Below are 14,289 nucleotides of genomic sequence, written 5' to 3'. Positions count from 1 at the left end.
CAGCTCCCTTGAGCACCCGGAAGAGGTTAGGATGCAACAGGGCTCTCTCACAACAACCAACCGCTAGCTTCAGTTCCAAAGGCCTCTCCACACCACAGTCACAGCATCCCCCTGCCTCTCCCTGCTCTGCTAAACCACCAAGTACACACCAGTGTATATACACAAATATGTATTACTCAGTTTGCTGCTTCTCCCATCTGTGCCTGAAAAGAGGATGGGAAGAAGCATGCAAACCACTGCTGCATCAAGCATGGCCTGCCCTGAGCCCTCACAGTGCCCATGCCCTGTTCTCTTAACCTCTCTGCAAGGGGCTCATTTCCCATCTTGTTTCATGGCTCCAAACTGTTCCACTGTGCTTTGTTTGCTTAAAAAAATGTTGTTAAGAGACAGTAAAAAAAAAAAGAAGTGGACAAACAGGAGAGATTTAACTCTGCCTTTGCATCTCCTGGCTGGAGGGTCTTCACACACTACTCACTGCGGCATTGGGGATTTAATCATCAATGCAATGCTACTGCAAACAGCAGCAGACAGCAGAGCCGGCAGGAGTAATGCTCCCTCCAGCAGCGTGAATATTAAGGGCATTTAACAGCCCTTGTAATCACACTGTGGCTCCTTGCAAGAACACGCCAGGCAGCATGAGGGAAGGTACTGAACCATGCTGCTGGATTATCAAACTTCCCCATGCTCTTTATGGCACTGAAATCAGCCCTGCTTACAGAAAAGTGAGCGCTGGTTTCCCCATGCCTTCTCTCCAAACCAAATCCCACGGGGCAAAAGCCCTTAAGCACACACTGGGATGCACTGGGTGGCTTGAGAGCCTCCTTTAGTGAAAGCCAGCCTCTTGTGGAATTTGGGTCCCTGTAACATGGAGCAAACATTAAGAGCTTGAGCAAATTAATCTCCTGTACCTGTCTGATGCATTGGGAAAGGATTACTGGGGAAGGAGAAGAAATCCTGAGCATGGCATGAGTTTAGCTGCGCCTCAGGACTTGAGACAGATCCTACTTTTTAGGTCAAGCATTAGTTTGTTCTCAAAGAAGAAATGTCTCCAGCTTTTACACTTCGGAAGTTTTTGCTCTTTCATTGGATTAATACAATTCTGTAAAGTTCCCTGTGATTTTGAGGCAGAAATGGCCAGTTACCTACAGCATCCTACTGTAATGAAACACAGCCACTCCTGGCCTACAGACTTGAAATACAGCTTTCAGAAACCAGGGAAAAAAAAGGGTGAATTTATCTGCTTTACCTCTCAGTAATGGCTGAGTTCTGCCTGAAGATGGGGAGAGCATCTTGAGAGCCAAGCCTGCATTCAGACAGGGAAATGCCGGGTTGCCCAAAGCCACACACACGCAGGTGCCAATGCACAAACCGAGATCAATATGAAGAGACCGGCATCAAAAATTGGTTGATCCCAGTTGATATTTACATATAGAAACTCAGAGCTGTTTGGCTGTTTCAGCTGGACTAACACCTGCACTGCCAGGAGCTCCCTCTTCCAGGTTATCTCAGTGCAGCCTGTGCACCAGAGGGAAGGGAATTAGCTACCTGGCCTTTCATTCACACCTTTAATTATTCAGCTTATATTGATATAAAATTAATTGAAGCAGAATAAGCTCTTCTCCTAAATACAGGTGCACACACGCAGGAATCATGGAGATTAAAAGGTGCAAATTACTTTATTTAATGAGTTAATTTCCAGCTATCACACGGGCAAATCCCTGTGCTGGGCCTGCACCTGCTGCTGCACCAGCTCTGCCCCAGTGCTACGACTGCTGTCCCAGCACAACGCTCTGGGTAAACAGAAGATGTGCAAAGGTTTGGTTACACAGCAGAGAGGGGCTTCACTTCTGTGAATGAAACTTCTCTTTCATTCACAGAGTCCAGATTTGGCCACGATGGTGGCAGCAGGAGCTGTGCTCCCAAGGGTGCAGTCAGGCACCAAGAGCAAGGAAATCCCATTTTCCAGAACACCCCCTGTGCCTGTTGGGGAAGGCTGACTGCCCTCCACCTTCCAGCAGCTGGTGCCATAAAGCACCAACACGATTTCCTGCTGCTCCCCCCATGCGAGCAGAGCTTCTGCCTGCAAAGGCCAAATTGGAACTGACTTTCCTTTGCTGACATTGCCTTCAGGAGGAAAGGTGTCCTCACCTTGCTGAATCCCACAGTGCCTCGGGTGAAGAACACCTGAACGACCTTCCCCAGCATTCAGATGCCTGCTGGAGCTCGCTGTCACCTCGCAAGGAAGACTGTGTTTATATTTTATGTTTGCTTTTTGGAAACGCCGTGTTTCCTGAGCGCACAGCTGCATCCAGGAGGTCCCTGCTGAGGAGACACATCCACGCCCAGGCGCAATAACACAGGCCATGTCACCAAGCAACATAACCCTTCTCTCATCATTCAATTCCCCTTTTCGTCACTTGTAAGTCTAATTTCAAATTTCAGATATTTCACTTTCTCACTGTTTCTAGTCCTCCTGATCAAGCCCTTCGCACATCACCTCTGCCAGGGGTCTCCACCCCAAAATCAGCTCCTCTCACGCCATGGCCAGCAGACAGGCTGCCAGCACACTGCTGGGCTGAGGGCACACCCCCAAGGGATGCACAGGGGTTGGTTCTTTTTTCTCTGAAGAGACTTAAACCAAAGATCATCCTGCAGGATGGGAGGGCAGGACAGGAGGTTCTTCTTCACAAAGTGTTTTGCTGTACCACCGAGAGCAAACAGACACATATGCAGCCTACACACTGTACATGGTTTAACTCCGAGCACTATGTGTATATTCATCCATTTGGATCCCAGTAGCAGCAGCAGATGGCTGAGTAATGCATATTTGAGTCTGCCTCTCTCCAAATTACACTGTATTATGGCACCAGGAAAATGCAACGGGCATTATGAATGCCACAACTCCTCCCTGCTCCTTCTCCATCCAGCTCCAAGCCTGTTGAAGGCAGGACCATGCTACAGAAGTCTGCTTTCCCACTTGGCTCCCACCCAATAGGTCCAGCAGCTCCCAGTGTCTTCCCACTGTCCACCTCACTGGAAAAACCACCCACTTTGCCCAACCAGACCCTGAGTGTTGCCCTTCATCTAGGCAACGTCAAAGCACAAAGGGCTGCATCCCAAACATCCCCCAAGGCAGATCCCAAAGCATATCAGAGGATATTATTCTATCCTGAATGATCCTGAATCAACCCACTGAGTAAAGAAGATTACCTAGACTCAGATGAAAAAACTTCATTTAAATAAAAATACTTGGTTTTAAAATCTGTTTTGTAAGAAGAACTAAGCCATCCACTGAAAGTGAGTCTGCTCACACCTGTAACTCCTCCCCTCTCATCTTTTCTCCATCTCACCTAACAACAAGCAACTAAAAATTCAACACACAAGCAAGAAAAGATGTGCACGAACTCCATCCAGCCGGGGGGGCTGCAGCCAAGGCCCGCACCACTGAACATATTCATGTCTGATTTGCGAGCCGTGCGTCTCCATAATGGGTTATGAGGTGTGGTTGTAACTGGCGGACACCGACGGTGGTCCTTGAGGAGGAAATGGTGTGTGTCTAAATGCAGGCAAAGCTATTTGGAAAGCCAGGACAAAGCAGCCTTTCTCTCCTGGCATGGGCCAAATCACATCCTTTGGACTTACTCCTTCAGTGGCTTCAAAAGAAAAAGAATCATCAGTCTCAATTTTCCTGGCTCTGTGAATAATGTTTAGAGAATAGAGGGTGATTTCATAGCTCATTTGTTTTTGCACCGCATGAACCCTGCTCTTCTCGCATCACTTTCCAATCAGGTTTATTGCTGGTGTTTCCACAGGAAAACCAAGGAGGCAAAGGCTAAGACCCTCAGTCTCACTTGAGATTGAGGGGAAAAAACCCAAAAACTAAAAAAAATGAGAAAACAAATAAAGGAGAATATCTCTTTCCCTCATCTTTCAGCCGGATCTGAAAATGAACCTGTTTTCCTTCTGAATCAATTCTCTCCTGGCACTGCACTTCCCGCAGTACTTTCCGAGATGAGATGCAATCATTAGCTCACTTGCTCCTCCAAATAATATCACAAAGCTGGAGCTCAAGCTGCTTTGCAGTAAATCATCCCTAATTCCTGCCTATGTGTAGCAAGGCAGGTTTGGTGGGGGACACAAGCCCTGCCACACCCTCCCAGCACCATCCATCTGCACACCTGCTGTCTGGGGACAGTACCCCCGTGAAGAAGTGACAGTGGCACATCATCCCTTACTCCAACACCTCTCCAATGACCCACGAAGGACCACCACACCTCTCACTCTCCCAAGCTGCAGGAAGGCTTAATCAAGGTTCATAAGGGGTTTCCAAACAGCAGGATTGAGGCAAACTATCAGTACAACCAACGTTGCCTCCATGAACAAAGGGGGGAACTCCTGCTGAACTTGTCACCTCTGATCATTTTCCAAAGGCAGATGTTAAGGACAAGAAACCCTCCCCGTGCTCCTCCCAGCAACTCTGTGCCACTGACACCAGAGCCACAGCCACTCTCAGGACACCCAATGCCCATCCCACAGCAGGAGGCTTTCCAGGTACCCTACAGACTGATCCAGCCTGACCTACAGCTGCCCTTCCCACCCCAGCAGCAGCTATTTGGTAAAACCTATACCTAGGCAGCCTCACTTCCCCAACTCCTCTGGAAATACATACAAAGAGCGGAGCAATAGCGATTTAGATGAGCAGAAGATGGGGCTCAAGATCTCCTCCTTGGCTTACTCTTCCTGTAACACTGATTCCTGCTGAGATTCTGGAACCAAAAAGGGTAAAGAGGGTGGGAAATCAATTTAATTGCAGCTTAGTAAGCAACTGCACTAAGTGTCGCTGGCAAAATCTGAACATTTTGCTGTGAGAGAAAGGGGGAGAAATGGCTTTTTCATTGCACAGGAAAGTGGATTGAGAGCAAACTCCCCCCCATCATCTGCTCCTCACCCCTTCCTTCTTTAAACAGGAGGAAGCCAGCAAGAAACACACAGCTAACGCCAGCAATCTCCCGCTCCTGCTACTCCAATTAATAGTCAATCCGCTGCACCCTTTGTCGTTAGGCTGCACGTAATTACTCCTTCACGCAAACGTCTTCCTTAAACAGATCCTACTTCTGCTTTCTCCACAGATACGCTCCCCTTAATTGGTTTTATTGCACCAAATGCTGGCCTGCCCTCACAGACGGGGCTCTCCCAGGCGGAGTACGTTGCTTTTGCATTTTCACAACTTCTTCCAAGCTTGGTTTTCCCACGGGCAAAGAGATCACAGCACAGAGAACACACCCAGGGGTACCAAAGTGGCATCCCATGAGCTGTGCACACAGAACACACACATCCACGGACCCAAGAAGAACACTGGGCACACAACCCCCCCAGTATTCAGTTTCACAGGGATTTGTCAGCTTGGGACAATAACGCTGCATCTGCATTCACGAGTGATCACAAGACAGTGTTATTTGCAAGGCTGCATCTCCTGACAGTGCCCTTCCCATGCTGGAGCTCACCCAGGTCACACCTGCAGAGCCACAGCAGCTCAGCAGAGTGTGCCCTCCACGCTCTGCCTTGGTCTCTGCACATACAACCAACCTCTCAGCTTCAGGAGGCACAGAAAATTTCTAGTCATAGTACCATAAAATGCTCCCTGGACCTGCCTTCCCCAGGCACAGTATTCCCATTTATAGCTCTCACCCTGCAGCCATCCCATGTGCCGAGTCCCCTGCCCGTGGGGAGGCACAGGTCACGTTGCAGAGCCAGAAGAGATGTCTCAGCAGAGCAAGAAGTAAACCCAGCCAAGACAGGCCCTGGGCCATGAGCCCATCAAAATAAATCAGGATGATGCTTTCTTATCAAGGAAAGGAAGAGCGAGGAGAAAACAGTGAGTTTTTTGAGTAAACAATCCAACTCTGTGCATATCTGATGTGGTAAAAGATTAAATAGGACAGAACATCTTCCCTGATAGTCAACATCTTTCTCAAGCATGGAGGTACCTCAACATATGTGCTGTGTCTCTGAAGCCTTGGCCTGCAGACACAGAGCTGATTTTGAAGACTTCCCTGTTCGTAGCGGGAAGTAGGGATCCCTTTTGTCAAGCCCACTCCTAAAGGTCACCAAGGGTTCCAGGCTGTGAGCCAGAGCTGAGTCCTCCTAAAAACACAGCAGCAAAGCTCCTCCCAAAAACCCCTCAGCACAGAAGGGCTTGAGCCCATCCCTGTTACCTAGGAGAGGATGATCCCACACCATGTCACACCAGCTGGAAAGGGATGCTGCAGCCTGGAGCAATTCCACGTGGAGCATGCTCCACAGGGACCCTGACAGAAGAAGCAACGACACTCCTGAGCCCAACCCACCCTCAGAGCATCACCACCTCTAACACCCCTTCAGAGTGTAGCAGCAGGACTCTTCCAACTCTTTTTATCCTTCCAGAACACAATAAAAAGTATTTTTCTTCCTCTGGTGCTCAACAGTTCTTGTCAACAAAACACATACCACCTGCACAGAAATTTATTTATACTCTTACCAGGAGAGAAGCAGAATCCTTGCCTCCTCTCCTTCCCTCCCTTTTAAAAGCACCAAGCTAAAAAAGGCACCTGTACATTCCAATGCTCACTGTTTTGCAAAGCAAACAGGTCTTGTTCAATCAATATTTATGCCCCCATCAGTCACAGCTGCAACACAGAGCTCCATCAGAATGTAATGGAGGCAAAATTCATTCATTGCAATTACCAGTGAAAAATCAGGAGGGGTTTCATTGACTGGTTATTGTTCCACAGGTATCCCAGGGAGCGCTGTAATGTGCAGTGGGCAGGTTAATTAAAAGAGGTGCACCAGGCAGGCTGCTCACCATTTGTCCACAGCTGGTTCAGTCACCGAGGTGACTTCCTCACCTCTGCTCCACCAGACCTGTCCTGCCTGATGCCACAGATGAGGGCAGCTTGGCCATGGCTTTCTGTTTTATCCAGCGCTAAACACACAAGCAAGAGTGAGAGGAGTTAGATTCCATCACATCTCCTTCACAAGCAAAGCTCTGCACATCCTAGAAAGCCTGGTTTTGCTCCTAGAGATTTCAGAGTGGGATTTCACCAACAAAGCATGAAATAAGTTACCCCTTCTTTCACATCCCGGACCTATCCATGTCCTCAGACTCCATCAATACAAGCTTCCTGGGTATCAAACGCTCTGCCTTTTTTTTTTTTTTTTTTTTTTTTTTTTTTTTTTTTTTTTTTTTTTGTTCCCAACAGCTTTGCCACTTCAATCCCTTAATTGTCAAGATCTGAATTTTTGCAGGATACACAGTTATTTTAATCTGTTAAGTGGCTCTGCTGCTATAAAACTGACAGGAATTTAATATCTGGAGACTGTCAGCTGAGCTCCAGGTGCTGAGGCTTTCTAGATGGCAATGATGCAGAAGGAAGCACAGGCTGGTGCAAGGCACATAAGCACAAAGCTGCCAAGGGTCCCTTTCCACTGAGGTCCAACCCTGCAGGGCGCTGAGCACCCTGGAACACCTGGAGCAGGCAGGGAGGATGCTGAGCTTCTCCATATCTCGCAGGAGCCATTGCCCAGCTGCATCTGAGCACACTCAGAAAGGAGACGCTGCTTTGCAAACACTGGTACAAGTCAAGTAGAACAGGTCACTTTTTAATAAAGGAAACTTTTCCTCTGTAGCTTTTCTCCCGCAGTCAAGCCTGTCACAGACCCACTTTCCCTCCAGAGGCTGTCAGCTGTGCTTCAGCCGTTCATCAGAGGGAGCAAGCTAGCATGCAGGAAGGAATGAAGGGAAATAAAATCCCCAACCAAACGAAAACTATCTTCCTGCCCCTCCTGCACACACTGCTGGCTCGGAGCTCAGGAGCCCAGACCCCTGAAAACCCCTCCCTGCTGCAGGGCTCAGCCTCTGTGGTCTGATACAGGTGCAGGAAGTGACATGACCAAGGGCTTGCCATCCACCTACTCATCTCCTGCTCCCTCATTAGCATCCCCCAGGGCCACACAGCCACAGCCTGGCACAGAACACAGGAGCCAGCACACCAGAAAAGCATTGCTGCAGAGCCAGCTACAAGTACTCCTCACAATTAATTTGGGATTTTGCTTGTAATTAATCCCGCATATCAGTTCCCCTCATTATTCCTTAATGTAATTAAGTTATTAGTTTATATGTACCCCCACCCTCAAAGCAGAGCAGTGGGATGGATCAGAGGGAGGCAGGGGAGATGCCAGGCAGCAGCACGGGGCCATGAGCCCGGATTACTGGAGCACATGCCAAGCCCCACCACGGCCGCCCTGGGTGACTTCAGGTGGGTCAGTAGCAGCCTGATTTTCCAAGAGGATAAAATGATTACAATTCCTCCAGAGTCCACCAGAGACAGAAGGATACAAAGTTCAATTAGCCTCTCCGGCTCCTGGTTTATCCAGCCGGAAAACTGCCGGGACAAGGAGACAGGCTGGAACTAATTAAAGCTTGCAAAGTGTTTCGAAACTCTCCGCCAAAAGGCAGGGAAGGAAGGAGGCATCCCCGAGTCTCAGCCGATGCGTGACCCCAGGCAGCCCCGTGTCCTTACAGCCCCATCCATCAGGCTGGACTCCCTGCAGGCTGAGCCCGCGGCTGCTCAGCAGGCACCGGCCGGGCAGAGCTCCCGGCAGGAGAGGCAGGCGCGCTGCCGCGGCTCCCGTTCCCAGCCAAGTCACAGGACTGCAGAAAGGGCAGCGAAAGGGCGAGTGTGACTTACGGCACCAACAGGGCTTGATCTGCCCCTTGGAAAAGAGACAAAACACAACCCCCAAACCCCAAGCAACAGCAGTCAAAACAGCACCGGAGGGACCGGCGAAGTTGTCCCAGGAACAACTCCACGGTCCTAAACACGGCCAGTTTTTTCTTCCGTACCCTACCAGCCCTGCAAGGTTGCTACACCTCACAGCCAGGAGGGATTCCCACACCCTAAAATCCAGCCTCAACCTGCTCCTGCCGCCCTGGCGTGTACCACCAGCCCGCGGGCAGCAGGGAGGAGGAGGGAAAGGAGGTGACAGGGATTGAGGGAAGCAAGGGCTGGCAAGAAGGGGGGCCCTTTGCCTGCCTGCCACTGGGCAGCAGCGAGAGATCACAGATATGGATTGCAGGGGAATACAGGGGGGAAAATGACATGGGGAGGTGAAGCCAAGGTAATTACAACAGACTGCTGCACCCACCTCTTCGGGCATGAGCTCGGGAAAGCTCAGCTACTGCTGCAGGACCTTCCCTGAACGCCTGCCTTCACCACGTCCTCGAGATGCCAAGCCAGCAGTGTGTTTTGGGCAAAGGAAGCACTCAAAGACTGCATCGGACCCTTCACACCAAGGTCCTGCCCCTTGGAGACCCTGCCCACCCAAACACAGGATCCTCCGGCTCCAACCAAAACATCACAAGCCTTCCTTTGGGAAGCTGAGGCCTGGACCTGGCTCAGGGTTCGGGGCAAAGCAGGGGGCAGGGTGCAGACCAAAATAACAGTGATTGATGGCATCCACGGAGCCAAGGGCAGCACCTCCATGGGCAGCAGCTCCGCTGCTGGCTCTCACCAGGGCTCCAGTGTGCCACAGCCAGCCAGGGAGCTCCGCGGCCTTCCAGCATCGATGTGTGCCGGGAGCCTGCCGGGAGCCTGCCGGGACGGGGCAGGAGGCAGCGTTACCAGCTGGAGCCCAACTGGAAAGGTCTGAAGGTTAAACCTAGGTGAGGCATGATACACAGTCTGCCCATGTCCACAGAAATACAGCTCAGCTGGGAGAGAAGGGGAGGGAACAGGTTGGAAGATGCTGCCAGGAAAGTTTATGTGCATTTGCTCCATTTCTGCTCTGTAGCCATCTTACAACTTTTGAGCTGCTGTTAGCAGTCCACCACCTCCTCTTGTTTCTCAAGGAATTTGGGGGACAACCCTTAACTGCTCGAGTTTTCATCAGTGGCACATGTCACCAGTGCCACTGGCCAGGACGAGAGGACACAGGACCAGGCTCCTCTCTGGACCACAGCATTGCCATCTCTGGCACCCCAGTCAGCTCTGCAGCCATTCACAAGTGCTAACTGAAGTGACACCACATCCCCACGCTCGTAAGCAGCTTATAAGTCATACTGCTCCAAAGCAGTTTCCAAAGCCAAAAAATGCAATGCATTAAAAAATAAGAAACAATCTGCACTCCATGGATCTCAAGGGGATGCAACTGTTTGGATGGAAAATTCAGAAGAAATGAAGGAGAGGCAATTTAAGCAGTCAGATTGCTGGAGTTATGGCAACTTGGCAGTGGCAGCTTCGAAACGTGGGGACGGATCCCGTGTGGCAGAAGTTCCCTTCACCTGCTGCGGGAGCCAAGACCAGCCTGTAACAGCCTCAGCAACCTACACCCAGAGCTGGGGGGAGCCTGGAATGGGAGCAGAAAGTCAAAATGGGCTGCAAAATGGCAGCAACTCAGCGGCAGCTGGTGCTAAGCGAGAAACAAGGTTCATTCCAAGGAGATTATAGTGGCCCCTGTCAAACAGGGGAGGACTTTTTTTGCATTTTTTACGAATACAGTTCCGACACCAAAGCACAGTTCTGGTTAAGAAAGCACTTGTCTTCTAAAGCTGCTTTCACTGGCTTATTTATTGCCTTCCCCCGCTTAAATAAATAAATAAATTTATAGACAATTATTTCTTTTTGGGGCCTGAAGTCACACAGATTCATTCCCTTCCTCTAGGACTGAAAGATTTACAAAAGCCTGAAGAAACCGCCTCAATCATTTTTATTTAAAAAAAACATGGAAAACCAATAATTCCTGAGGATGAAAAAAATCAAAGTAAGCTTTATGAGTTCTGACTTCTATTTTTCCAATCAGGTCGTTAATTCAGTTGCTGAGGTGACAGACACATATATGAGACTCCAAAGATGTGGCGAACATGTAAAGGTGGCATATATTGTGGGCCAAACACTGCTGGGTGTCACTGACACAAAAAAAAAGGGGCTGAGGGCTCACACCCTCCCTCTGCCACAATAACCCTAATCTCGGTGTATTTTCAGGAGCTGGGCTCTAACCCGGATTAATTAATTCAAGATTTACAACAGTACAACTAAGCAGCATCTTATCCATGTCCTTTGGAAAGTTAACCCTCGGCTAAGCCCCAGCCGCTCTCAGCCGAGGAGGAGAGGACCCGGGACCCCGTTCAGCCGAAGCTCTTCGCAGCTCCCCTGCTTTTCGTTTGGGCAGTGAAACTCCTTGGATTCACTCCCTGTGTGGAGCGAGGTGCTCCTCGCATCTCTGCCGTGCTGTCACTCCGAGGGCACAGACACGACGCAGAAAGTGGCGATTGCACTGGTACCCTCCTCCCCGCCCGGCTGGGGCTCCCAGGGCAGCAGCATCCTGCCGTGCCCGCTCTCCCACCACAACCAGCCGCGAAAAGCCCGCGCTTTAAGCGGGCTCGCCCAGCCGAAACACGGACCATCCAAGCCTGCTCCCGTCTGCTTTCAGCCCGGACAGGATCGAGCCCTTCTCCTTCAGGGCACGGCTCGGGAGCACGGCGTGCCCCACGGGAGAAAGGAGTCGCCGGTCCCCCACCCGTGGCACGAACCACGCGTTTCGTTTCCTTGGGGCGCCCCGGTGCCCCCGCTCCCCAGGCCCGGGATGCTCCAAGCTGCCGGCGGGACCCGCGCCCGGGGCAGCCCCGACGGCCGCAGCCCCCGGTGAGGCGGGGCGGGGGGGGCGGCTGGGGCTGCCGCTGTCCGAGACCGAGCGGAGGGAGGGGGGAAACCAAGACGGGGGGGTACGGAAATGGCCCCAGTACCTCCCCCCGCCCGCAAAGGCACGGGTCCGGTACCAAACTTGAAGGGGAACGCGATGGGGCTAGGGGTCCCGAAAACCGCCGGGAACTTCTTCCCCGGGCGGCGGCGGCATCGCGCCCGAGTCCCGCCGGAGCAGCCGCGGCCCCGCGGCCCCTGCCTTACCTCCGGCGTGTGTCCCTCGGGCTCCGCAGCCTCCAACTTCCTCCGCGCCCCGAAGAAGAAGAGGAGGAGGGCGGCGAGCCAGAGCACCCCCAGCAGAGACAGCGCCAGCCGCCGCGTCGGCCGCCTCATCCTCGGCAGGAGGGAAAAGTCCGGCGGGGGCACCGGGGGCCGGCGGTACCGGGGAGCCGCGGGCGGCTCGGCGGGCAGCGGCGGCGGGGCTGGCGGCGAGGAGGGTCTCGCCCGCCCGCCTCGGAGCCGGCGATGCGAGTCCCGGGCTGTGCATGCTCTGCAGGGGAGGGGAGGGGAGGAGGAACGGGAGGAGGAGGCGCCGGGAGGAGGGGGGTTGGAGCCGGAGCCGCTCGCCGGGGAAAGGTGCAGCGCGCAGGCAGCCGGGCTGCTCCCCGGGGAGCTGCTGCCCTGCCCGCTCCGCGCTGACAGGGAAGCAGCCCCGGAGACGGGGACACCGAGGGGTGCGGGGGTGTCCGTGTGTAACCGGGGACGCCCATCCCTGTGCCCTGCCTCCGAGAGTGAGTCCGGGCCACTCGCAGGCGAGGGGATGCGCGGGGCTGGGCAGCGCCGCTGCGAGTTCGGCCCGGGTCGGTGCCGGTCCCCGCCCGACTGCGGGGCGAGGGGAGGCCACCGCTCAACAACACACAGAGGCTCAGACATGATGGGAAGATTAATTTAACCAATTGAAACAGCAGGGGGAATTCAGGTAGGTGGAATTTAATTACTGGATTTGGAAGAGAAGATGTGTGTCTCCAGAGCTGTCAAGAACACTTAAAAAATAAAATCATAATCATCAGCTGTTGGTATTCCGGCAGCAGCGTAGTGCCGGGCCGTGGTCCTGCCAAGATGGCCCTCAGCCGTCATCCCTATCCCATGGGGTGCTCTTGCTGGCTCCACACACATCCCCAGCACAGCAGGGCTGTCCACACAGGGCAGCCAAAGTGGGAATTACAGACCTTGCTGAGGAAAAAAAAGCCTAATACAACTACAGAGTAGGACTCCAAAAAAGAGCTGTCTCACCCAGCTACCCCTGCTCACCTGCCTGACGCTGCTCTCCTGATCTTGCCACTGACAAGTATTACATGAGCTGAGCAAACCTTTGCAGAAGACATTAGAGAATAAATTAAGTATCGGAGCAGATGTGAGTCATTCATGTTAGTACAAAAACTATACAACAAACCCCATAAAAACAGGAATCCATGCATAAAGTAACATATGGAATGAAATAGAGATAAGATGTCAAATGCTGGAAAGTCCAATGCACATGTTGTAAACAACCTCTCCTATGCATTTCCCACACACTCCTCCTGGCTTTATTATTTCCTGCAGTTGTTTTCTGTCACTTGCTAATTTATCATTTGCAATCTTCATCCTCTGTCCTCCTCTGATTTATTTCCAGGGCTCAATAAGCCATTCTCCCTAACATAATCCATGCCTCTCAGGCCCAACATTCACAGAAAGATGCCCAGATAAAAATTTCATTAGCATCCACAAAAAGGGACATTCCTCTTTCTTTGTTTTAAAGCTGTGTGACTTTGAAACACCTTTACCAGAATGAGGAAATCCAGGTCCAGCAGGCAGTTAGTTTGAACTTTGTTTTACAGCCAGGCAGGAGCCGAACTAAGGTGGGAAGAGGGCAGAAACCTGGTTGGGTAGCCACCAACCTGAAAATGCAACCTGTTCCCATGGTGTGCATCATTTGTCATGCCCATTAACCTTCCTCAGCCCCATGTTCAGGGTAGCTGGATCATCACACCACCTCTGCCCAACCTAGCTGGGACCTACAGATGCTGCTTTCTCCCCCAAACTGTTGCCTTATGCTGTTTCCTGACAGCCAAGGTAAAACATCTGAGCAGCTTTCAGCAGCTGAGGCACATCAGTGGTAGTTTTTACACGGGTCATAGTTGTCTTCTTGCCTTATGCTTATCTCTGGTGTTGGGACAGACTGGTTGCTGCCTCTCACATACCTCCTTTGGATCAGGAATGGCTTTCTGACCAAAAAGATCACCTTGCCACAAGTAGAAAATAGCCACGGGTGTTTTCCTGCCTGGGACAAAGTGACCTTGGCTGCTGTTAAAGTGTTCCCCCAACACAATTGCAGAGGGTGCTGAGTTTTTCCTACCAGACCTCCCTCTGTGCTAGGAGAGTTTTTCCAGATAAAGGCACCTGGACAGTGTTATCATTCAAAGCTGGATTAAAAACCTTGTCTTTTTTGTAGGTCAGACTTTCAGGGGAAGCTATTACAAAATACAGAAGGGAAGTATAGAAAATATCAAGGAAATACATTACAAATTAGATTACAGGTAAGGTAATAAATAGGACATACCTGACAAAAATGCAA

At 51.5% G+C, this 14,289-nt stretch overlaps 1 protein-coding gene across 1 annotated transcript in view; it reads right to left on the bottom strand.

Annotated features, from left to right (window-relative positions):
* GALNT14 (polypeptide N-acetylgalactosaminyltransferase 14) overlaps positions 1-12,235 on the bottom strand; it is a 94,736-nt gene extending 82,501 nt beyond the window's left edge. Inside the window, exon 1 of the mRNA XM_063391160.1 lies at positions 11,940-12,235. Coding sequence (XP_063247230.1) covers positions 11,940-12,068 — 129 coding nt within the window. The 5' untranslated portion in view covers positions 12,069-12,235. The remainder of the gene's footprint in view (positions 1-11,939) is intronic.
* Positions 12,236-14,289: the final 2,054 nt, after the last annotated feature.

The sequence above is a fragment of the Prinia subflava genome, chromosome 2 (assembly GCF_021018805.1).
Source record: "Prinia subflava isolate CZ2003 ecotype Zambia chromosome 2, Cam_Psub_1.2, whole genome shotgun sequence".
In the NCBI taxonomy this organism is placed as follows: domain Eukaryota; kingdom Metazoa; phylum Chordata; class Aves; order Passeriformes; family Cisticolidae; genus Prinia; species Prinia subflava.
Note: the sequence above shows the minus strand (reverse complement) of the source record. Positions and strands in the feature narration are given on the sequence as shown.